At 38.8% G+C, this 26,020-nt stretch overlaps 1 protein-coding gene across 1 annotated transcript; it reads left to right on the top strand.

Annotated features, from left to right (window-relative positions):
- The first annotated feature begins 18,170 nt into the window (after window positions 1–18,170).
- Window positions 18,171–19,115, top strand: LOC101539777 (olfactory receptor 4M1). The gene has a single exon (XM_004609524.2). It carries the CDS (start codon window positions 18,174–18,176, stop codon window positions 19,113–19,115), a length of 942 nt encoding a protein of 313 aa, XP_004609581.2. The 5' UTR covers window positions 18,171–18,173.
- Window positions 19,116–26,020: the final 6,905 nt, after the last annotated feature.

Below are 26,020 nucleotides of genomic sequence, written 5' to 3' on the forward strand. Positions count from 1 at the left end.
TGCTTCACTATTTTGCTTCCTTTTGAAAACCCTGTCAAGGAAAGTGATGGACCTGAACACCTGTGCTGAGGTTAGGATCTATTTTTCTTTTCCTGCAAAGAGCAATTCCTTATGGCGGCCTGAGTCCTCATCTGGTGAAGGTGCATTTAAAGGGAATGCAGAGCAAGTAGGGTTCAGGTGTGGCTGGATGGCTACGTTGTAGGGCTAATAGGATACCGGTGGGCACTCAGAGCCAACATTACCAGCCCTGACTCATGCCAGGCATTTTCCTGAGTGGCTTAGGTAGGCCAAGTATACATTTTTCTTAACATTAACTCCTTTGCTTCTCACTTCACCTAAGTCACCTACAATGCAGACAAATAATCGTTTTCAATATTATGTGTATCTACTTAGAATAATATTATCTTTCTGTCTATCTAAACTACAGATTTCAAAAAGAATTATAAATCAAAAATTGAAACATTTAAAAATAAACCATCAATTTCAGTATAGAATTGCCATTTATTAATGCAAAGCCTACAAGCTTTCTAAATTAGCCATACTATTTGGTTGCATGTTTAATAACTCTTGGATAAAATATAAATCCTAAAGTTTTCAAATAAGTTAGAAAAAAAGTGAATGCATGTTGTCAATGTTTGTAAATCAAACTTTTCATTGATATTTGACCAAAACAAACAAAAAGATTGTAACTTTTCTTTTCTTTTTTTTTTTTAAATTTTTATTAAATCACCATGTGGAAAGTTACAAAGTTCTCAGGTTTATATGTCAGTTATACAATATTCAAACACCCATCCCTTCACCAGTGCCCATATTCCACCACCAGAAACCCCAGTATACCCCCCGCCCCCACCCCCTACCCCCTACTATATAACTAATAAATTTCACTTCATTTTTTCTTTACCTTGATTACATTCCATAATTCAACACAAAACTCACTATAGTTGGCATAACTCTCTCTCTCTCTCTTTTTTTTCTTTTTCCTTTTCCTTTTTTTTTTCTTTTTCCCCCTCATCCCCCTTCCTGCGCCTCATAGTATGGTGTACGCCACGCCGCGTCGGCCAGCGTGGGGCTTTTGCTTAGTTCACAGTCCAGAGGTGGCTGCTACATTAAAAACCTTCAATATTTTCAACAAAAACTTACTGTTATTATTTGGAGTTTCCCCCCCAAGTCAGACCTGTTCAAATGGAACCGATTCACATTGCTGACAATTATAAATGTTAAGTCGGTTTTGGATTTCTGTATAAAGTCCAGGGAAAATTCTGCCAGAAATTACATAGCCCAGCTCACAGTCCCAGTGCATTGCTGTAAGAAGTCTCTCAATTCAAAGTCTTTAGGCGCAGAGGGTCCGATTCGCACTCAGCGGCTCCGGGTTTATCTGGGCCGAGGGCATGCTGGTTACGCCCCCTTCCCATGAGTTCCTGGGAGCCCCCAAAGTAAAATCCGAATACTTGTGGGTCTGGAGTCACAGAAGATGGCACCTGCCACATGGGTGCCGCCAGCCCGCCGCTTTCCGTGCAGGAAGACAGGGTGGGGAGGAAAAAAAAATCTACCCCCGGCAGCACCGAGTTGTAGCCCAGTTTGGTGTCCCAGTGCATCGCTCTCGGATGCTGCGCTGGATGCCCGAATGTGTTACATCTTTGGAATCAAAGTCTTTAGGCGCAGAGGGTCCCTTCTTTTCTTTTTTTTCTCCTTTTTTTTGGGTCACATCTGGTGATGCACAGGGAATCCTAGCTTATGCACTCAGGAATTACTCCTGGTGGTGCTTGGGGGACCATATGGGATGCTGGGAATCAAACCCAGGTTGGCCACATGCAAGGCAAATGCTCTACTCCCTGTGTTAATGCTCCAACCCCTGTAACTTTTCTTAAATTGTAAGCCCTAATGTGCATTTTCCTCTGGGTTCCCCAAAAGTGAAATCTGAAGTGCAAACCAACACGAAGATAAATGGGATGCAACAGGAAGGGTTCCACTGAGCCTGACGGAAATGCATTGGCCACCACCTCCCCTCCCCAGCCCCTGATTCCTGCCTGGAGCATCCGGCTCAGCCAGCCCTGTGCAGGCCTGAATCTCGGGGTTCCAGCTGGGCTCTATACATATGAGTGAAGTCCCACAGAACCAGGCTCAACGGGACCCAGGAGCAAAGATCCTCTGCCTGCTAACATCAATCTCTGGCGACGCAGGGGTCACACCCATAAGACCCACCCTTCCTATGCCAGATAAATTCAGATAAATTTCTCATTGGCTGACCTCCACTACCCAACTGCCGCCACGTTCCAGGTGGCCTTCCGGACACTCAGGCTGAGCCTCACATATGAGTGAAGTCCCACAGAACCAGGCTCAACAGGACCCGGGAACAAAGATCCTGGAGAAGTTCTATAAAGAAGACCACACCTTCTTCAAGGTCATTGTCGGTGATTTTAATGCCAACATAGGACCTAGAAGGTCACCCAAAGAACACATTGGGATCAATGGCCTAGAAAGGAACGAATAGGGTGAGAGACTGTCTGAATTCATTATGTCAACCAGGACCATCCACGGTAACTCTCAGTTCCAAAAAGCTGAATATGAACGTTGGACATGGAAGTCTCCCAGTGGACACTTCCACAATGAAATTGACCACCATATTCAGTCAGCGGTTTTTCCTGACTGATGTCACTGTTGTCCCAAAATTCCAAGTAGGATCAGACCACCGTCTCCTTCATGCGAAATTCTACTTCATGGAGTGGGGAGAAAGGGCTACAAAGTTTAAGAAGAGAACTCCAAGAACGACCACCAACTGGGAGCTCTTTGGCACTACTACAGCAATATGGGAAGATGCTATTGTTGACAACATCAATGAAGAATGTGATTGGCTGATTCAGCACCTCCATGACTGTGCGAGGAATGCAGAGAGAGAGAGAAAACCACAAAGTCGCCTGTCTTCGGAAAGTATCTGATTCGCCAACAAAGTTTTTCTCAAGCCTCAGGAAATCAAAGTTCAAGCTCACAAAGCTAAGCAGAAAAGTGATAAAGGAAGACCTCAAAGAGAGAAGAGCAGCAGTGTTGGCCAATGCGGCAGAAGTCAGGAAAAGTATTTGCAACACTCGCCTGTCCTTCGCCAACTATAAGACCAAGATGACTGCCCTCATCTTGGGCAGTCCTGATGGATTTATCACATCTTCCAGAAGGGCAATGGAAAAGGTTTTCCACGACTTCTACTTGTTTCTCTTTGATAGCCATGTCCACCTGCCCACATACCAAATTCCGAAGGATGGATATGTCATTCCCAGCGTTCTCACTTTTGAAATCTGACACTCCATTTCATTGGTAAAGAAGCATACAGCACCCGGTCCAGACAAGGTCAGACCCGAACACCTGAAGAATCTACCACCAGTACTCATCAATACACTGGCTTGGCTCTTCACATGCTACCTGTCTGAATGCAAGGTTCCATCCCAATGGAAAAGCAGCAGGACTGTTCTGTTGTACAAGAAGGGAGACATACATGACATCAGCAACTATCACCCAATCTGCCTGTTGTCCTCTGTCTACAAGTTATTCACTTGAGTCATCCTGAATAGAATTGGCGGAACACTAGATGAAGGACATCAAGATCCTCTGCAAACTGTATTGTGGATTCACCACCAGGATCCCTCCATTCTACAAAGAAGTGTTCATCGACATAAAGAGAGGGGTTTGGCAGGGCGACACCATTTCGCTGAAACTCTTCAGTGCCACCCTCAAGAACGTCATGCGACAACTGGAATGGGAAGGAATGGGAGTGAAGATGGATGGTCAGCAACTACACCACCTCAACTTTGCTGATGACATCATTCTAATAACACCAAATATCAGCCAAGTGGTACAAATGCTGGCCGACTTCGACTGTGAGTGTGGAAAGGTTGGGCTGCAGCTGAATCTCAGGAAGACAATGTTCGTAAGAAATGAACTGGTTCCTAATGTTTCATTTGCCCTCAATGGAATGAACATCTCCAAATGCAACAGTTATGTACACTGAGGTCGAGAACTCAATATGACAAATGATCTGGCACCTGAGAGGCGCAGGAGAAAGAGAGCGGCATGAAATGCCTTCAAGAGTGCCGAAGATACTGGGATTCTTGGTGGTGGAATATGAGCACTGGTGAAGGGATGGGTATTCGAGCATTGTATAACTGAGATTTAAACCTGAAAACTTTGTAACTTTGTAACTTTCCACAATAAAAAATTAAAAAAAAAAAAGAGTGCCGAAGAAGTAGTTAAGAGGATGAAGAACCTCTGGCTCTAAGCACATCTTTTTGACTCCACTGTTTTTCCTGCAATAAATTATGCCTCAGAGACCTGGGCCCTATGAAAACAGGGTGAGAACACTATTCGGACATCCCAAAGAGGAATTGAGTATCACGTTCCACTCAAGTGAGAGAAGGAATCCGGATTTCTGATCTCCATCGACGATCATAAATCAGGGACACTGTCTTGTTTGACAAGGCGTTGAAAATCAGATGGGCCAGACATGTAATGCGATTTGGAGACAACCGCTGGACTAGAGCTGTTACCGACTGGATTCCATGGGATGTCAAAAGACCGCATGGCCACCCACCTACAAGATGGTCAGACTTCTTCACCAAGACCCTTGAATAAATGGTTTGAGGCTCTTCGTGTTCCTGTAGCGAGCAGATGCCATTGGGCTACACTAGCACGCGACAGGGATGAATGGAGACGTTACTGTTGCCCGTTTGAGCAAATCGATGAATAACAGGATGACAAGTGATACAAGTGAATGTGGATTTATTCCTGAACTTGTTGATTCTTGAGAATTAAATAAAAAATTGCATATAAAACACAGATACATTTTAGTAGATGAGACCAGATCCCTCCCCCATAGACAAGACCTCTCCTTTTACCCATGTTTTAACTTTTTTTTTCTTCTTGGGTCACACCCAGTGATGCTCAAGGGTTCCCCCTGCCTCTGCACTCAGGAATTACTCCTGGCGGTGCTTCAGGACCATAAGGGATGCCGGGGATCCAAGCTTGATCGGCCGCGTGCAAGGCAAATGCCCTACCCGCTGTACTATCTCACTAGCTCCTCCATGTGTAATTTCATCCAACCTGCTTTTTGATGCCTAGTCCACATACAGCATCCCGGTCCTGTCCCTTACCATCTGCTCTCCTCCAATGTACCATGACCTGGTCTTGTCCCTATGCCATTTTCTGTCCAGTGTATGTGTTCCTAGTCTAGAATCTTTAGTTGGATATCTGTATCCTGTGTTCCTTTGAATTGCTGGCCTGTTACCTGTTACTGGGCCTCTCTAGGACAACTTCACAGCAAACTCCTTGCTCCTTGCCTTAGTTTCCAGTCATAGCCACGTGAGTGTGGGTGAGACTCTTGAATAGGTGAAGGGGCAAAGAGAAGGTGGCTTAATTGGGGTTTTCCTTTTGTCTGTTACTATCACCCACCCCCAGCCATTCCATTACATATTTCAATTAGACGCCTTTTCAGTAGGTGAGGTTTAAAACGACCAATTAATTAACTAGTTCATCTGACACTCAACCCTTTCACACCACTATAACAAAATTAATATTTATATGGTACATTCTATTGAATGTTTGATATGCTCTTTATTTTTCATGTTTCTGATCTTTCCCCTGTAAGCTCAATATTGTTTGTTTTATTCTAACCTCTATTCTAATCTCAAAAGGAAAATTAGTATTTTATTTTCTTTATGAATACCTCTAATTTCTTCCCCCAAAATAGACCTAAAGTTTTAGCAAATTGTCCAGTTTCCAGGAACAAACAGACTTTAACGTTGAGAACTCTTCTAATTAATTCGTCATTTTTCCCATCCTAGATACTGGATTTGATTACTTAAGAAAATATGACATGAGACTTAAAAGCAAGCTTCCAGAAGAGAGCAATGCAGAGTCTCTTGCCCACATGCCTGGCTGTCTTCCCTGGGGCCCCTCGGAGAGGATGGGCTCCAGCTTCCCTCCCCACCCCAAGCAGAGATCCCAGTGGACGAAGACCACTGGAGCCTAGCCACAGCCATGCTCAAGGCCCCTCTCCACATGTTCGGACGAGCCTCACACATGAAGAAGGTACTGGCAGAGGAACCCAGGTGTGTGGAATCCCATCAATGGCCAACATCCAGAGACTTAAAAGCAAGCTCCCAATATCTTATAACCTACTTCTCCTTCTGGGAGAAACTAGCAAGCTACTGATAGTTTCCTGCCCACATGAGACAGCCTTGCAAGCTTCCCATGGTGTATTCATATGCTAAAGCCAGTAACAAGCTGGATTTCATTCCCTTGATCCTGAAAGAGACTCCAATGTGGCAGGCATCCTTGGGAAGGCCGAGTGGAGAGAGGCTTCTAAAATCTCAGGGATAGGACGATTGGAGAGGTTACTAAGCCCACTAGAGAAATCGACGATCAATGGGTTTTTGTGATTTGTGATTCGTGACATGAGAAAAATTTGCCTTCCAGCATGTCTTGTTTTCACAGTCCTGTGTTAACTTTTATTGACAATACTTTATCTGTGAGGGGATAGATATGGCCACTTTTAGGAGTCTTTCAATTGTCTTCTGAAAGTTCAGGTTCTATGATTGTTTTTCACAAAACATTTGAAAGAGAAGAAAAGGTGATTTTGTAGGTCCTCTGATTCATGATAGTTCTCATAATAAATTTTTCAATTGGTCTTTATCTTCATAAATCAATTCTTTGTATGTCATAAGATAAAATCATAGTAGTTTAAAATATAGTTTCAACATTGTTTTCTTATTGATAAATGTTTATTCTCAATAGAAATTGGAACATATTATTTTTATTGAAACTTTAATTTTTTATCATCATGATTATCATTTATGGCCCAAGTTATAGACACTTTCCTGGACAAGTTTCTTCAATTTATTTTAAAATATGTTTATATGCTTGGTATTTCTACTTTGGTGGTAAGAAAATTAAGTTCTAAGGGGTACTGAATCTTGTATATTTTTAAAATTATTATTTTATAATACCCTCTGAGGTCATTAAGAAAAAATTTACATTTTAAGTTCTAATCCTTTTTATCTTTAACTGAGACACAGGTTGTTAATGTGTATGAGAGAATATCTGGTAAACTTTTCATGTATCAGTGAGCAGTTTTTAAAAAATTGAAAGTGGGGGTATGGTGCCGCCAACAGGTCAGTCTGTACTTGTGGGGCGAGTGCATCAGCAGCCTGATGGTGCTTTCCTGATACCCCAAAATTGCCTCTGTCTCTTGCTAAACTCAAACAACTTGGGACCAAGTTTACCAATAAATTAAACTGTCAAAAGTTAGACCCATACCCATAAACCACCTCCAGCTCAGCTATACAAGCTCATTTGTTGGCCTTATTTCAGAGACCCATAGATATATCTTGAAAGAGATTAAAAGCCACAGTTAATCTTGGACATGCGCATGGCTGATCAGACTGGGGTAAATTGGAGGGGGACAGGTTGGCCTGGTGACCTGCCCAAGCAGAGCCCCCAGCAGCCACTTGCTTCCACAATCCAAAATCACTGCCATACCCCCAACCTGACTCCACCACCTCAGGACAGACCTGTCCAAGATATAACCTCCTGAAAATTTTGGTATGTGGGTTTCGTGACAGAAATCTCAGGCTTTCTCAGAGTCGGAGTGGGCTACCTACCCCACTTCTCAATACACGTGGAAGCACTGGCATTCACCCCCATGAAACAACTCCAGCACCACAATGTAAGCTGTACTACCTGCCTTGCTTCAGAGACCCCTAAATAAATCTCGAAAGAGATCAAAAGCCGCAGTTAAGCTCGGATCCATACATGGCTGAACAACTGAAGTAAACTGGAGGGGGTGGGTTGGCCTGTGCTCGCCCAAGCAGAGTCCCCGGCAGCCACTTGCTTCCACAATCCAAAATTGCCACCATACCCCGAGCCTGACTCCACCATCTCAGATTGACCTCACCAAGATATAATCTGCTGAAATTTTTGTAATGTGTATCTTAGCGCACCAATAGCCCTGACCCAGAGACACAGCAGCAAAGTCCCAGAAGACACCACAGCTCTGGAGGTCTCCTTGGGCCCCATACCTAGCCAATAGCAGCGGGGCACCCTAGATGGAGCCAGTGCAGTCTCCCTGCCTGTTCCAGATGGAATCCTGGTGACCAAGAGCTTTCACAAATAAGGGCCAGGTATGCGGGTTCAGGACTAAATCTCCAGGCCGCATGGCAGCAGAGGACCTGGGCTGTCTCTCCCTGGGTCCCTGCCCACCCAGAAGACTGGCTATCACACCCATAATTTGCCTCTGATGCCATCTTAGCACACCAACAGCCCTCTCCCAGAGACTCCCAATTGAATCCCAAAATGCATTAGTGCCATACAGAAATGTCTCTGGAACCCAACCATTTACAATTTAGAAATTTAATTTATACTTACAGTTGCCACCACGGGAGCTCTCATGATATTCAAAATGAGCTGTGGAAAATAAATTATCTAGCATCTGCCCCTGGCAGGTAGGCTTGAATGGTAGTGGGAAAAATACTCAAAACATAATGCCCCATATTAGATAGAGATTATTAGGGAAATTGTCTGCCATAAAGGCAAAGTGAGGACTGGGATATGGGGTGAAGGGTGGAGAATACTTGGGACATCGGTGGTAGAAAATGTGCACTGGTGGAGGGATGGCTTTGACCATCACTGTATGGCTGAATCTCAAACACGAAAGCTTTGTAACTCTATCTCATGGTGATACAAGGAAACAAAAAAAGTAATGTGGAGTTCATGGCCAATTTAATCAGCTTAGTCAATGGCTGAACAAATAGCAGTACTCCTACATTATTCAAAAAGAAAAAAAATTGAAAAGTTATTTAATGTCTTGTAACCAAATGTCATTTGGCCATTAAGAGTACAATATGAATAAAATTTTAGGAGAAAAATTTTCTGAAAAGTATGAAAACAAATCTGACTGCTAGATTAGAGATGAGATAGAATCCAATGTTATTTATCATAAAACATGTCAAGGCAAAAAATACTACCAAGTATTTGCACATTCTGATGAGTCAATTTTAAGATAATATAGGGAAATAAAGTTTATTGTCATTTATCTTTGTATGCATAGTGCCCAGTACAGTTCTTGACATATAGCAGATATTCATTTACTGCTTTAGAAAATAGTGAACAAAAGAAGCATTCGTTAATTATTATTTAATTATTATTAAAATTCACATAGTATTAACATTTTACTTGCACAGATGTTTTCCTAAGACTCCAACTCTAAATGATATGCTCCTCTAGGATAGTAGACTTAGAAATTCACATTATATTCTAGAGGGCATATCACAAGCCAAAACAATTTCCGACCCTAATACAGAAAGATGAACCTTTATTGTTATTTGCTCTGGGCAATTCAGATGTGTTTTTATGCTCCTTGGATGAGGTACACATCAACTTTTAAATTACTCCCTTAGAGTTTTGATTCCTAGCTGGCTGGTCCATGCCTTTAGGGAATTGTTTTTCTCAGTCACAAATCTTAGAGCTAGTTAACTACTCATTGTTACATCAGGGAAAGGACTGATATATACCACAATGTAGAAGACAAAGCTTTCTGTTGTGGGTGGGGAAGAGGTATCTTCTTCCCCAGCTAGAGTTCCTGGGTACACTAGATCTGGCATCCATCATTGGTAGGTGGAAAAATGGTGTTATAATACAAACTATTTTTGAGATGATAGGATGGATGTAATGATGAAATATCTATGTAAAATTTTAAAGAACAGCAATAAAAAGCAGAAAATTTCAAGTAAGAAAAGGCTATAGGAAATGTGATACTATAGAGAAGACCTTAACTGAAGTTGATAAACAAGCTATTTCTTCTTTTGCTTAATCCCCATATTTCAAATTCAAAACTGAATTTATACATATAATATATGCTGTATTTAGATATACAAAATGAGCTATTCTCAAGCAATATTAAATTGAGAAAATTCCAATTTATAGGTCTTCAAAGAGTCTGCCAAGTGATTGATTTTACCTCTCAAAATATTAAATTCTAACATTTCTGAAATGAAGTCAGAGAAAATACGGTTTATCATGGTCTTCATTGTGGCTATTGTGAAGAAGACAAGGAAAGGCATTGAAGCTGGTTGTAGGCACAGCCTTGAGACTAAACAAGAAAAATGGAAAAAGAAAGATGAAAAACAAAGTAAATATTGTTCAAGATCAGTTTGTGAAGAGTAGATATCTTACAAGAGGATTTCAGGAAACAAAATTGGAATTGTGAAGCTAAGTCACAAAATAATAAATAAATTAATAAAACAATTAGATTTGGAAATACATTAGAATTGCTTACATGGCATTAACTTTTTTCCTTAAAATTCATTTAATTATTTATTTATGTGTTATTCATGTTTTTTAAGTGAACACATTGGGTATCTTACTGTGTCAAAAGCTTTTCAAGACACCATAGATATATAAATGAGACAAACTTCATGATCTCAAGGGGCTTAAGCTTCTGAGATATTTTGGCCAATAAACAAACTAGACAATTACAGTGCAATGAGTAATATTTTTATTCTGGATGTCAATGGATGACTGTTACTAGGGGCCCAAATCATACAGTGCTTGTTAGAAATAATTCATAAACTATTTGGGGCACTTTTGAAAGGAGACCTTCTGAGAATAGCTGGAGGGCAATTATTTTTCAACAATAACATATGATTATAGTCTGGGGAAAATGGAATCAGATGGTAGTATTTAGAAGTCATATATTTTATTCTTTCTTTCTAGGACATTTTTAGCTTGTTCTTAGTCTTCCAGATCCAAAGATACTACTTGAAGAGAGTGGCTTAAAGAAGTGTAACATTATAGGGTAATAATTTGAAAATAGTATGTTTAATATTTTTCTTAAGTGAATGTACTACTTTGAAAGAAGAATTAGTGAAATATTTATTATTCTAATTAACTGTGATTGCTATATACGATATTTTTCTAAGTTTTATAATCTCTTTTTTCTTACCTTCATGATCATTGCTCTTTCCTCCATCCATTCTGTTTCTCCAAAATACATAATTGTCTTTCTACAGTCACCAACATTATCCTTAATTTATTAATCTTGAGCTTTTACTCTCAATACATTTTAATTTTAATAGAATCACAGAAATATAGAATTTTTCCTTAAAAGTCAAGTTCAATCCCAAATGCTGGCAGGAAGAAACTTCTGGAGAGAGGTTGAATGACCTTCCAACTGTGCATATTTCAATGGTTAAATTATGATGAGAATCCAAGTCACTCAATTCTGCTCAGTATTCTTTAAACATAGAAAAATAATAAAAAATATTCATTTATGATAGTTTTGGGGTCACACTTGGTGACACTTAGGGTTACTCCTAGCTCTGTGTTCAGGGATCACTCCAGACAGGACTTGGGAGACCTTGTTGGGTGTCAAAGACTGAACCTGGGTGGGCCACATGCAAGACAAGTGCCCTATCCACTGTATTATTGTTCTGCTCCCCCTCCAGGCTGCCTTTTAAACTGGATTTTAAAACTACCTTTTAAATCAGGTTAGGAGTATCCCAAACTTCATAAAATTCTTTATGAAGATTTTAGAGAAACTCAAAACTGTATAAGTGTGTGACTATATATTTGAGTTCTAAATAGAAAACAAATCCTTCAAATGATAAAGTGATGATTGTTTTTGTACTTTCTCATCATAGGGGTCTAGCAAGCAGTGCTCAAGGAACCCAGGGACCACTTAGCCAACCAGACAAGAGAGTTCAATGCTCAGGTTGGCAATATGATGCTGCTTGAGTTCAAAGATGCTGATGCCACCATTGCTGTACCTGGTAGCATTCCGGGAGTCATGCAAAGCTTAATATGAACTTGGAATCTTGTGCATGCATTGTGCGTTATACAGTTTTTTTAACTATCTGCCAGACCCCTCCAAAATGGTTCTTATTAAGGTAGAATACTCTCAAAATAAAACTTTAGATATCTTTATTTAAAATTTTTTTATTGAATATTCATGAGATAGACCATTACAAAGATATTCATGACTGGATTTCAGTCATACAATGATCCAACATCCTTCTTTCTACCAACATACGTTTCCTACTACCAATGTGCCCCGTTTCCCTCCCACCATGCCCCCACCCCTCCAGCCTACCTATATGGCAGGACTTTTCTTCTTTCTCTATTTCCTTTTGTGCATTATGATTTGCAATACAGGTACTAAGGGTTTATCATGTTTATTCAGGGCCTTCAGTATATTTATCGGGAAGGTAAGGCTAGAGTAGCTTTTTTTTCTTTTCTTAACTGAGTGGCAGCTTTGGGATGTGAATATGACTAATGAGGCTTCTGGAAGTACAGGGAGGTGAGGGGAGGTAGCCCATCCCAAACCCAAGAAAGCCTGGAGATTTCAAAACCCGCATGCTCAAATTTTTAGCAGTTTATATTTGGTGAGGTCTGCCCAAAGATGGCAGAATCCAGCAGAGGGCATGGTGGCAATTTTGGATTGTGGAAGCAAGCAGCTGCCGAGGGCTCTGCTTATGCAGGCACCAGGCTGACTCTCCCCACTCTGATATACTGGTCTGTTCAGCCTTGCATAGTTCGAGATTAGCTGTGCCTTTCGATATCTTTTGAGATTTGTTTATGGGTCTCTGACGCAAGGCTGATAAATGAGCTTGTATAGCTGAGCTGGAGATGGTATGTGGATATATATGGCTACCACATACCAAACTTTTGGCCATTTAATTTCTCGGGAAACTTAGTTTCAAGTTTTTGGGGTCCGGTCAAAGGCATAGCAACAATTTTGGGGTATCAGGAAGCCTAAAGGCACCATGAGGCTGCTGATGCACTCACTCAACAGGTACAGGTTGACCTTTTGGCAGCACTGCACCCGCATCTCTATTTTTAAATATGAAACTTAGTACTTTTATGGTGTACTATAGACTATCTCCACCAGCTGACCTAAGTCCTCATTTCTTGGTATTTCCTTTGTGCATTCCCACAGATCAGTAAGGTGAAAACTACTGCATAGATTTCACTATAGTCACAATCAGAAGATTTGATAGACTAAAATACTTTTATTCTCTGTGGAAGGATTTTTAATAAATCATCACTTGATTCCATTGATAAATATTTTTTATTTTATGAAACCAGTTTATTTTATGTGAAAAATTTCACATTTTTGGCAATATAACACAAAGATAGTCTGTTTTCATTTTCAGAAAGGATACAGGTTGAATACCATTCTCTTTCTTTTACAAATTTCTTTGCTTTCACGAATAAACTTTTTCCTTTCTTCTGTTTTCCTACTTTGGCAAATTTCAGTCTACCTGATGTTATTGAATCAGAGTGTACATGTAATTCATATAATACAACTTAGCTTTTTTTGTTATAAGAGGTTAAGATGAGTGATCTTTTACTCTGGGCGATACTAGCTTCTTCATTTACATTTTTTAAACTTACTTTCAAGCTTTATTTCCTATCATTTGCTGCATCACAAGAGAAAACCATATAGAACATTATAGTAATGAAGTTAACTTAATTAGAAATTAAGTTAGAACTTGAAGTGAGATGACCTCTAATATTTCACAGGGTTCTTCATTTACATTTTTATGTAAAGAAAGAATGAACACTCATTATAAATGATGTAGCTGTTTTTTAAAAAGCCTTCAGATATGACTGTAACACAATATCTTGAGTTATTAATCTTTTACTATTTCAGGTTATATATGATAACCTCTCTAAATTCTTCAAGATTCTCTGTGGTTTACTGAAAACTTGAGTATATCCATAGATGAAGTAAGGAAGGTCAGGAAGTAAGTCAGGAAGAATTTATGCACAGATTTCCCTCCCTAAAAGCATTTTTTTCCCTTGAAGAGATTTCAGTTCATTCATCTATATAGAAGGTCCTCTCTTCTCATTGATTTCTGTGTAGTTCTCCTCTAGATAGTGCACCCCTGCAGATTAAAAACAGAAAAGGAATTCACTAGATGTTCAAAGATAAGCAGGCCTTAATGCTTAAATACTTGCAATTATAATTTTAAAAACCATGCTAGTTTATAATGATATTTTTTTCCCACTTTGTTGGTGATAAAACAGAAGGATTCACACTTGCAAGACACTATTAGACACTATTTTTTAAAATTTATTTTTTTATTGAATCACCATGAAGATACAGTTACAAAGCTTTCATGTTTGAGTTTGTCATACAATGATCTAACACCCATCCCCCCACCAATGCACATTCTCCACCACCAATGTCCCCAGTATACTCCCCCTTTCCAACCCTCCCCCTGCTTCTGTGGCAGACAATTTCTCCCATACTCTGTCTCTACTTTTGGGCATTATGGTTTGCAATATAGATGCTGAAAGGCTATTGCATTTGGTCCTTTATCTACTTTCAGCACACATCTCCCATACTGAACAATCCCTCCAAGCATCATTGACTTAGTGATCCCTTTTCTATTCCAGCTGCCTTCTCCCCCAGCTCATGAGACAGGTTTCCAACTATGGAGCAATATTCCTGGCCCTTGTGTCTACTGTACAAGACACTGTTGCTGAGTTGTATCCTTGGTCTCAATTTTAATTGTTTTAGGACTCAAAAACAACAGCAAAATTTAGACAAAGAAAATCAGACTTGTATCTAGGAACTTTAGGTGGGTTAGTGTAAAATTAAGTAAAACCCTTATTGACCAGATGCTCTAATAAAAGGCTGATTTGCAATAGCCAACTCTCTAAACTGTAGCCTTGGAGAGGAATGTCCTAATACAATCTCATTGGATGACTTTAGTCCTCAAGAAGAATTTTCTGTAATTCTCTGCCCTTGATTTTTGTGGCATAATCCCAAGCCTATTCTAGCATGCGACTATAGATTAATGGCAGATTTAAGAATCTGAAGTGAGCTGGATAAGCCTTATTTTAGATATAGAAGATGCAAAGTTTAAAAAAATAAAGTTTTACATTACAATTGTTTTTTTTAAAATTTTTTTCTTTCCTCTTTTTACATTACAATTCTTAAACTCCGACTGATGACAGTAACAGCATATAATTTAACATCAAATATTGCCATTTACAACTTCTAAATATTTTCTAAATAATTAACTTATCTAAATAGCTGTTGCTATGTCCTTAGTTAAAGCCACATCATTTCTCCATCCCAAACTTATAATCTTGCTTCAATATATTTGGGGTTTTTGCTGCTGCTGTTGTTCTTTTGTTTGTTTTTGTGCCACATTCAACAGTGCTCAGGTCTTACTCCTGGCTCTGCACTCAGAAAACACTTCTGCTGGTGCTCTGGGAACCATTGGAGATGGAATTCGGGCAGGTCATGTTCAAAGAGAGTGCCCCACCCACTGTACTGTCTCTCCAGTCCTCACTTCAACGTATTTGTATAATAGTAATGATATTTCTAAATTGCAAATATTGTGAAGCTTTAAAATCTCTAGATTTTGTATTTTATTCTAATATATGTTGGAAATTGTTAAAATCCATTTTTTCTTATTTTAGAGTACATTATTTGGTATTTGACTATCTCTTTATTCTGGTCTTATTCCACAGATTCATCATTAATTGAAAGCTTTCCTTGACACAAAGCCTTAATATTTTCTTTTTCTCTATTCCTAAAATGCTTTTCTCATTTCAGAGTTGGTAGAAATGTTTCCAATTCAGAGAACCTCTTCTAAAAAAGTTGTTCTGCACATCACTACCATATGCTATTACATTTATTTTTATAATTTTCCATTTCCTTTCTCTTATTATTAACAATGTTAGTTACCTTTCCACTTTATATTTTGTTCATTATATTATAGTTTGTTAACCTATATTGCCTGTCTGTATTTCCAGAAATGTTCAGTGAGGCAGAAACTGAGTCATATTCTGTTGAATTCTTACCAGTTAGAAGATAATAAGCACTGTAGCACTGTTGTCCGTTGTTCATTGATTTGCTTGAGTGGGCACCAGTAACATCTTCATTGTGAGATTTGTTGTTACTGTTTTTGGCATATCAAATACACCACGAGTAGCTTGCCAGGCTCTGCCTTTTTGGCGGGATACTCTCGGTAGCTGGTTGGACTCTCTGAGAGGGATGGAGGAATTGAACCTGGGTTGGTTGCATGCAAGGCAAACGTCCTACCTGCTGTGCTATCGCTCCAGCCCAGCAGATAAAAAATATTTCATATTTGTTGAACAAATGAATATTTATAGAAGTAATGCTGTATATTTTAGTTTATATGTTAAATATAAATATTTATCTAGGGACAGAGTTTTTGATTTCATGTTTGAACTTCGTTTTTTTTAAATTGGCTTCTTTTTTTTTGGCTTTATTTTTGGTTTGTTTTGGGGTGATACTGGCAATGCTCAGGGGTCACTCCTAGATCTACACTTGGGAATTACTCTTGGCAGTGCTCGGGAAACCATGAGATGGGATTGAACCCAGGTCAATTTCATGCAAGGCAAATGCCCTCCTTGCTGTACTATTGCTCTGGCCTCTCATCTTAATTTTTGTTGTTGTTGTTGCGTTTTGGGTCACACCCAGAGATACTCAGGGGTTAGTTCTGCCCCTGGGCTTAGAAATTACTCCTGGTGGTGCTTAGGGACCATATGGGATACCTGGGATTGAACCCAGGTAGTCCGCTTGCAAGGCAAATGCCTTCTCCACTGTGTTATCACTCTGGCTTCTTCAGCTTTATTTTGACAAATATCAAAGTACAAATTTAAGCCAGGGTAAGAATTACAGATTTTATAGTTTAGGCCATGGTCATATTCAGGTTGGTACACATCAGTTTGTACATGCAGGTGATATGATTTACAATTAACCACCTCTTATTTATAATACAATTTTTAAAATTGCATGTTTTATTGGGAAGCAAAATATCTTGTCTTTTAAATGATGTGAAAATTGATCTAATGGTTTCTAAGGGGAAAAACTGGATTCCTTAAATCAACCTCAGAGTCTGGATACTTACTTGCTTTACAAACCTTAATTTTTCTCCTTACCCTTTAATGAACAACAGTACTATAAGGAGCACAATTTGAACAGAAGCAATTTTTTTTTTTTGCTTTTTGGGTCACACTTGGCGATGCACAGGGGTTACTCCTGGCTCTGCACTCAGGAATTACCCCTGGCCGTGCTCAGGGGACCATGTGGGATGCTGGGATTTGAACCCGGGTCGGCCGCGTGCAAGGCAAATGCCCTACCCGCTGTGCTATCTCTCCAGCCCCCAGAAGCAAAATTTTTACTTAAATATTTATCCTGGTATTGCTGTTAGTACATTACTTAAGAGAGGAAAAAAATTTGGCAAGGTGAATGATAATATGGCTTCTATTTGATGGGCTTTGTTCTTTGGTAGTGTCCAGTTTCATACTTGATCTTAGCAAAATTGTTGTCATAATTTCATTCTGAGCGCCACTTTGAAACAGCAGTAGGTCATTTAAGTGGCAAGGAAATCCACTCCTCAGATCACCATATCTTCTCTCCACCTCACTGAAGTAATGGATAAAATGCATTATCATTAGAGTACTGGGATCTGGCTCCAGTCAGAAGAACTATATTGTTGAATATTGTAGCTATTTATCTATTATTATGTTGTATAGCATTTAGATTGCACATGAAACTCTGGTATGTCTTTGAAAGATTAAAGTACTGCTAGATAAGCATATATTTTAAAGTTAAATAGATTTCTCAGCAACAAAAATTAGAAAGAATAGAACATATTTCAAATGGTAGCTATTATGTTTGCTTTCTGAAGTAAGTATTTGGGGAGAGGATATTATTTTTTATAAAACTTAGAAATTAAGTGCTGGTGAGATAGTATAGCAGGTAAAATTCTTGCCTTGCATGTGGCTTATGGATTCTATCTCTGGCATTCCATATGGTCCCTTGAACACCACCAGGTGTGGGCCCAAATCTTTCTATTCCCCCAAATGTAGAAAAAATCATTAACAAATTCAGAAATTGGTTTCAAATATATGATACACTTCATATATTTTCTAGTATGTCTAATGTCTTTGGTCATCATTTATGTTTTCTCTTTGTTGGTTTATCAAATATAAAATTGGCAACCAAATATATACTAATGCAATTAATCCCTTAATGGTCAAGAACATCTAGTGATTTCAAAAGAAGTTATATAACTCTAGTTAAATGATACATGGAGTAATTATAATTTTTTTATATTTCTAGCTGTATTATGAAAAAAAGTGAAGAAATGGAACCTGCTAATTACACCAGGGTGACAGAATTTGTTCTCACTGGCCTATCACAGGCTCGGGAGGTGCAACTAGTCCTATTTGTTGTATTTCTATCCTTCTATTTGTTCATCCTTCCAGTAAATGTTCTTATTATTTTCACTGTCAGGCTTGACCCACATCTGACCTCACCGATGTATTTCCTGTTGGCTAACCTAGCCTTCCTTGACATTTGGTACTCCTCCATCACAGCCCCTAAAATGCTCGTAGACTTCTTTGTGGAAAGGAAGATAATTTCCTTTGGTGGGTGCATTGCACAGCTCTTCTTCTTGCACTTTGTTGGAGCCTCTGAAATGTTTTTGCTCACAGTAATGGCTTTTGACCGCTATGCTGCTATCTGTCGTCCCCTCCATTATGCTACCATCATGAATCGACGACTCTGCTCTCTCCTGGTGGCTGTCTCATGGATGGGGGGTTTCATTCACTCTATAGTACAAGTGGCTCTCATCGTTCGACTTCCTTTTTGTGGGCCCAATGAATTAGACAATTACTTCTGTGACATCACACAAGTTGTCCGGATTGCCTGTGCCAACACCTTCCCAGAGGAGTTAGTAATGATCTTTAGCAGTGGTTTGATCTCTGTGGTGTGTTTTATTGCTCTCCTAATGTCCTATGCCTTCCTCTTGGTCATGCTCAAAAAACACTCAGGCTCAGGTGAGAGTACCAATCGGGCCATGTCGACCTGTTATTCCCATATCACCATTGTAGTGTTAATGTTTGGGCCATCCATTTACATTTACGCTCGCCCATTTGACTCTTTTTCCCTAGACAAAGTGGTGTCTGTGTTCCATACTGTAATATTCCCTTTACTTAATCCCATAATCTATACATTAAGAAACAAGGAAATAAAGACAGCCATGAGGAAGTTGGTTAGCAGACATATTTTATGTAAAGAGAAGTGAAAGATAATTGGATATTTAGTCCTTCTGAGGGTGCTAGTTCTAAATAGGAAGCATTTGCAATGGTTTTGAGACCACTTTCACTACCTTCTTTCACCTGAGCTCTTAAAATTTCACTGGGGTTTTCCTCTACTTGGTTTTGAAAACACAACAAAAAAAATTGAGATGAAAATAAATCCATTCACGTGTTTCCTGAATTTTTTGGAGGATCAGTATTAGAATTTAAGATATATTAATTATATATTTTATCTTTTAAATTATAATAAACTAAAGCTCACATTTAAAAAATAGTTTATTGACTTGGAAATGATTTGACTAAACAGAAGATATATTGTGAAATAATGAAATAGGATGTCTGGAAATCATATCAACTGTGAATTAAGATGTAAATGGCTAGTTCTAAATGTAAGCAGCTTTAAATAAATTAATTAAATATTATGTCATGTTTCAATTTTAGCCCAATTGTATGGTATTTGGTAAATAATCTGCACTGCACTGATTTGCTCGAGCGGGCACCAGTAACGTGTCTACTGTCAGATTTGTTGTTACTGTTTTTGGCATATTGAATATGCCATGGGTAGCTTGCCAAGTTCTGCTATGTGGGCGGGATACTCTTAGTAGCTTGCCGGGCTCTCTGAGAGGGATGGAAGAATTGAACCTGGGTCTGCCGAGTGCAAGGCAAATGCCCTGCCCACTGATTGGAAAAATAGATTATCTTGTCATTTAGCTCTCCCTCTTTCCAGAGTTAGTAATCAATACTGAGAATTGTACGATCCACTTAAATTTGTATTTCAAATAATAGGCCCTTGACAGTATTGACAATGATAGAACTCAAGATTATGTCACATTTAGAAACTATTTTTGAGTCAAGATTTGGGGGTTTGGGCCACACTTAGCCGTGTTCAAGGCTTACTCCTGGCTCTTTGTTCAGGAATAACTCCTGGTGGGGCTCAGGGGACCATATGGGATGCCTTATCTACCCACTATGCTATATTTCCAGGTCCTAGAAACAATGTTTATGGACTCACAGCGTAATATATCTTAGCAACTATATTTGGTTCTTTGCTTTTCAGAAGAAGTCTCTGGTCAACTACTTTTTCTGCCCTCCCTCCCCACCACCCCCAACTCTTCTGACATCTTCCAGAGTGAAAGGAGGACAGGATTCAAGGTTGACTGGCACTAACAGACATCTAACTGTGCTTAAAAATATATCATCTTCAGATTTTTTTTCTTTTTGGTTCTGTGACTATACCCAGCAGTGCTTATTGCTTATTACTGGTTCTGTGTTCAGGAGTCATCTCTGGCATTGATCAGCGAACCACATATGGTACTGGCAATGGAACTGGGGTCAGCAGCATGCAAGACAATGACCTTCACCCTATACTATCTCTTTAGTTTTTTTTTTTTCGTTTTTTGGTGCATCTTTTTACCTGCAAATTTGGCTTTATATTATTAATTAATTAGTAAGAACATGCTTTGATGAACATTATAGTTCAGAGTTTTTTTTCAATTAGATCCTTTTTAATACATATAGAAAATGCCTGGATATATTGATTCCCACAGTCCAGCAAGTAAATTATGTAGTAGTGATCCTATACTCTTTCCCGATTCCAAGAAACCAATTAATGGTCATAATTCAGAATGAAAAATAGAATAGTTAAGTTACAGAATTTACTAGCTCTAATTTTCAATTTCAGAATGAGGCTGTCTCTCCATCAAGTGGCAAGAATACTTTGTATGCTTTTAGTCTTTTAGTCTTATATTTCCTTTGATAATACACTATTGTGTGATTTTAGGGAAAATTATGTGAGTATAAGAAATGAATGTATGTGAATTCATGATAAAAACAAACCAGATTACTCTTCATTCATATTCTACTATTATGAAGGTAATTTGTGTTAGGTCTAGTATAGTTCAAGTATATAAAATAGAATCATGATGCATAGTTTGTTATAATTCCCTGATCATGATCCTCTTTTATCTGCAATGTTATAGTGACTTCTCTTCTAAGAACCCAAAGATACAGATTGAAAATATAATTCCTGAATTTTAAATTGACTGTTGTCAGAAAAAATTAATTAGGTTTCTTCAATACTTTACAAATAGAGCATTGAAAAAGCCCACTGTAGCACTCTAACACTATCGTCCCATTATTCATTGATTTGTTTGAGCAGGCACCAGTAACATCTCCATTGTGAGACTTCTTACTGTTTTTGGTATATCAAATATGCCATAGGTAGCTTGCCAGGCTCTGCTGTGCAGGCAGAATACTCTCAGTATCTTGCTGGTTCTCCAAGAGGGATGGAGGAATCAAACCCGCATGCAAGGCAAATACCCTACCTGTTGTGCTATCGCTCTAGCCCACTGAAAACCCCCACACATATAAAATGTAAACTACCAATATAATAAAATTATATTTATTGATTTTGTATATGATTATAGTTATTTCCTTATATCTAAAAATCAGCCATACTTCTATTCATTTTGTCATTTATCCTTAATACTCTTGGCAAAGAGACAAAGGACTAAATAATCTCTTCAAATTCATGAATATTGATATTTCAAAACTTCATTTGCTGATGACATTAAAGCTAGAAAAAAGTGAAAATGACAAATTGAAGTGTAATGGATATTGCTTAACTAGAAATAATACTGGGAATTAATATTGAAAGAAGTGTAGGAACTTTTGGCAGTTTGGTGAGCAGTGAGCCAAATTCATAGAAGACATGGCTGGTATAAAGACACCTCAGTCCTCAACTGAGGAAAGTTTCAGCCTCTAGGAGACATTTTGACAGAATATGGTCACATTTTTGGTAGTCATAACTGTTACTGTCACTGTCATCTCGTTGCTCATCAGTTTGCTTGAGCTGGCACCAGTAACGTCTCCATCGTGAGACTTATTGGGCTGGAGCGATAGCACAGCGGGTAGGGCATTTGCCTTTCACGTGGCCGACCCGGTTTGATTCTTCTGCCCCTCTTGCAGAGCCCAGCAAGCTACCAAGAGTATCCCACCCGCACGGCAGAGCCTGACAAGCTACCCGTGGCATATTCAATATGCCAAGAACGGTAACAGTAGTCATAGCTGAGTAGAGTAATTTGCATCTCATTTATAAAACCTATTCTATGCTGCTAATCATACCTCAGGCACTAATCCATGATTTTCTGGTTAAAAATATCAATAGTGCTAAAATTCTGAAAGCCTAAATTACACAATTAGCAAAGTTATAAGGTAGGCTAGTATAGTTTAAATAGTATTAGTTGTGTACATAATATCTTTTGGCATGTCATTCCTTTGGTATCCAGTATCCTCAGTTACATGGTTTTAGTATTTATCTTCTTAGTAACCCTTCTCTATGTACTCCCAATTGTTTACTGCACTGTAGCACTGTCATCCCGTTGTTCATCAATTTGCTTGAGCGGGCACCAGTAACGACTCCATTGTGAGACTTGTTACTGTTTTTGGCATATTGAATACACCACAGGTAGCTTGCCTGGCTCTGCCATGTGGGTGGAATACTCTCGATAGCTTATCGGGCTCTCTGAGAGGGACGGAGGAATTGAACCTGGGTCGGCCATGTGCAAGGCAAATGCCCTACCTGCTATGCTATCACTCCAGCCTATTGTTCACTATCACTGTCACACGTTGCTCATCGATTTGTTCGAATGGGCACCAGTAACGTCTCTCATTGAGAGACTTATTGTTACTGTTTTTGGCATATCCAATATGCACAGGTAGCTTGACAGGCTCTGCTGCGCGGGCTCGATACTCTCGATAGCTTGCTGGGCTCTCCGAGAGGGGCGGAGGAATCGAACTCGGGTCGTCCGAGTTCGTGAAAGGCGAATGCCCAACTGCTGTGCTATTTGAACCACGTGTTTTCTATAAGTTATATTTTTGTCTCTCATTTATCTTCCTTTCCAAAACTTGTATTGAACTTCCATTTTCAATATTAGTAATATTTGGATTGAGTAAGTTAATATCTTCAGCTCCAAATAATGATTATACTTTATATTACTCACTTTACTGTATGAGATCTTAGAACCCAATACAATCTATTTCCTCAATAGTAAGAGGATAAGTTTTACTACTATACATGGTAAAAACAGCTTTTATTTGGAAACAAAAATAAACTTATATTTTTAAAAATTATTGACTAAAGTATGTTCATTTTTATTAAAATCTAAAAATAGAAGAATATATGAGAAAAATGAGTGTTACTGCAGTCTTATCTTCCCTAGTGAGTAGCGTTTTCCTTAACAAAGTTTGTGAACTCTCATCTACCCAGCTTCTTTGGAAGCAGATCAGATTGCCTATCATGCATTGCTGCACAATGTACTGTACACTATCATTAATTAAATAGGGATTGAGGTGGTATAAAAGCTACACAATTATTCAGATTAATAAGCATGATCTCAGATTTCATATCCAGTAAAACTAGAATTTTAATTCAAAAATTTATAAACCCTTTAAATATTACACAAAAATCTAGAAATATTTTTCAGCACTCTTTTAAGAAACTCAGTTTTGAAAAAACTTTTGAAGAAACACTTTATCTGTATAAGTGCAAACACTAGAAAAGCCATAAAGGCTAAATATTAAATATATTGACTAATAAGACTGAAACTAATATGGATATTAGCATAACTAAGCATATCAAGGTTTCATGCCTCAATAATGCAGGAACTCTAGAGTTGCACTTAATTTTGATCTGATGGCAGTCAGTAGCTTACTGTACTTGTAATTAAAGACAAATATTTATGTTGGCTAAATGAAATTTGATTATATTTTATAGCATGGGGGAAAATGAGAATGGTGTACAATAATAAGAATCTAAAAACTAGTTGAATGGGGATTCCGAAAAACAAGCGGTGAATATAATTCAGCTTCTTTTTTTTTTTTTTTGCTTTTTGGGTCACACCCGGCGATGCACAGGGGTTGCTCCTGGCTCTGCACTCAGGAATTACCCCTGGCGGTGCTCAGGGGACCATGTGGGATGCTGGGAATCGAACCCGGGTCGGCCGCGTGCAAGGCAAATGCCCTACCCCCTGTGCTATTGCTCCAGCCCCTAATTCAGCTTCTTACTGAAAGGAAATATGCTAAGTTTTCATAGTCATCAGTACTGGTTGTATGTTCAGAGAAGGGACAAAGCTCAGGAGTATTTACTTAATTTTAATTTTTTAGGTAAAACAAGGTAGTTTTTAAATTGAAACTCATTTAGCAAGATGTGAGGTGAGAGAAAGAGAAAATATATGTTCAAGAGAGAACAAAGTCTTCTACAGAGTAGAAATAAGGGAGCAAAGAGACACAGAGAAGAGCAAGTAATATATGTGTTCAAAGGAGAATGTAGGTTTGAAGAGCAAGCCTGAAGAAATTCATTTTTCATAACAAAATGAGCTCTCATAAGGGACATGTTTTCAGGATAGTGGTAAAGTAGATTTAAAAACTCACCACCTAAGGGCTAAGAAGAGAATAGGAAATTATAACCCATAGTGGGTACACTCTATTTTCCTAATTTGAATCTTACAACTTCTGAGCTGTCTAAATCACTACTAGCTGGTAATTTTCTTCAACATTTCTGATTCCATATATATGCATCTTGATTAAAAGGAAAACAAATGTCCTATGGAGGATCTTGCCATTATTTCTGGACTCAAAATTTTTAGTGGATACACTTTGAAGAAGTAAGAGCTTATAATCAGTGAACATCAGTAAACACACCAGAAACCAGGGATGTAAAAATAGAAGATATAAAAATAAGAGAGAAGAATCCAAATCACACCAAAAAATGGCAAAACATAAATGAAGTGTATTTAGCATTTTGGGAGAAATAATGGATAGTTGAGTATCATGGATAAGAAAAGGGATGCTATAAAAGCAATTAAGACTTAAAAGAAAAACAGATTTTTAAATGATAGTATAGTAGCTATGAACTGTTCCTCGAAACATGTAACAACAGAGGCATTGGTGGCATTGGTGCCCTTGTCAACACAAACTTGGCCATGAGCATTGATTCATTCGAATGCATAACAACCTGAATCAGACGATTATGCTTGAATAGATGTGGCTCACTGCCGACAGTTTCTATCTTTGTTGTCTATGCACCAACATCCAACTATGATGAAGAAATTGAGAAGTTCTCTATGGAGCTGGAGAAGTTCTATAAAGAAGACCACACCTACAAGATCATTGTCAGTGATTTTTATGCCAAAATAGGACCAAGAAGGTCTCCCAAAGAACTCCACATTGGGACCCATGGCCTAAAATGGAATGAACAGGATGAGAGACTGTCTGAGTTCATCATGTTGACCAAGACCATCCATGGTAACAGAAGGCCAAATATGAACGTTGGACATGGGAGTCTCCCAGTGGACATTTCCACAACGAAATTGATCACATAATATTCAATTGAAGGTTTTCCCTGACCTATGTTGCTATTGTCCCAAAATTCCAAATGGGATTGGACCACCGTCTCCTTCATGCAAAATTCTACTTCACAGAGAGGGGAGAAAGGTCTGCAAAGTTTAAGTTTAAGAAGAGAATTCCCAGTATGACCACCAACTGGGAGCTCTTTGGCACTATTGCGGCAACGTGGGAAGATGCTATTGTTGACAACATTGACGAGGAATATGATCGACTTGTCAGCACCTCCATGACTGCGTGAAAAATGCCGAGAGTGGGAAGGTCACAAACAGATGCCTGTCTTTGGAAATTCTCAAACTCATTCGCCAACGTGGTTTGGCGGAGCCTCATGCAAAGCTGTGCAGAGAAGCGATAAAGACTTCAAAGAGAGAAGAGCTGCAGTGTCGGTCGATGCGGCAGAAGCTGGGAAAAGTATTCACAATGCTCACCTGTCCTTCGCCAACTACAGGACCAAGATGACTGCCCTTCGATGTCCTGATGAATCTATCAC

The sequence above is a fragment of the Sorex araneus genome, chromosome 3, assembly GCF_027595985.1.
Source record: "Sorex araneus isolate mSorAra2 chromosome 3, mSorAra2.pri, whole genome shotgun sequence".
Lineage (NCBI taxonomy): Eukaryota > Metazoa > Chordata > Mammalia > Eulipotyphla > Soricidae > Sorex > Sorex araneus.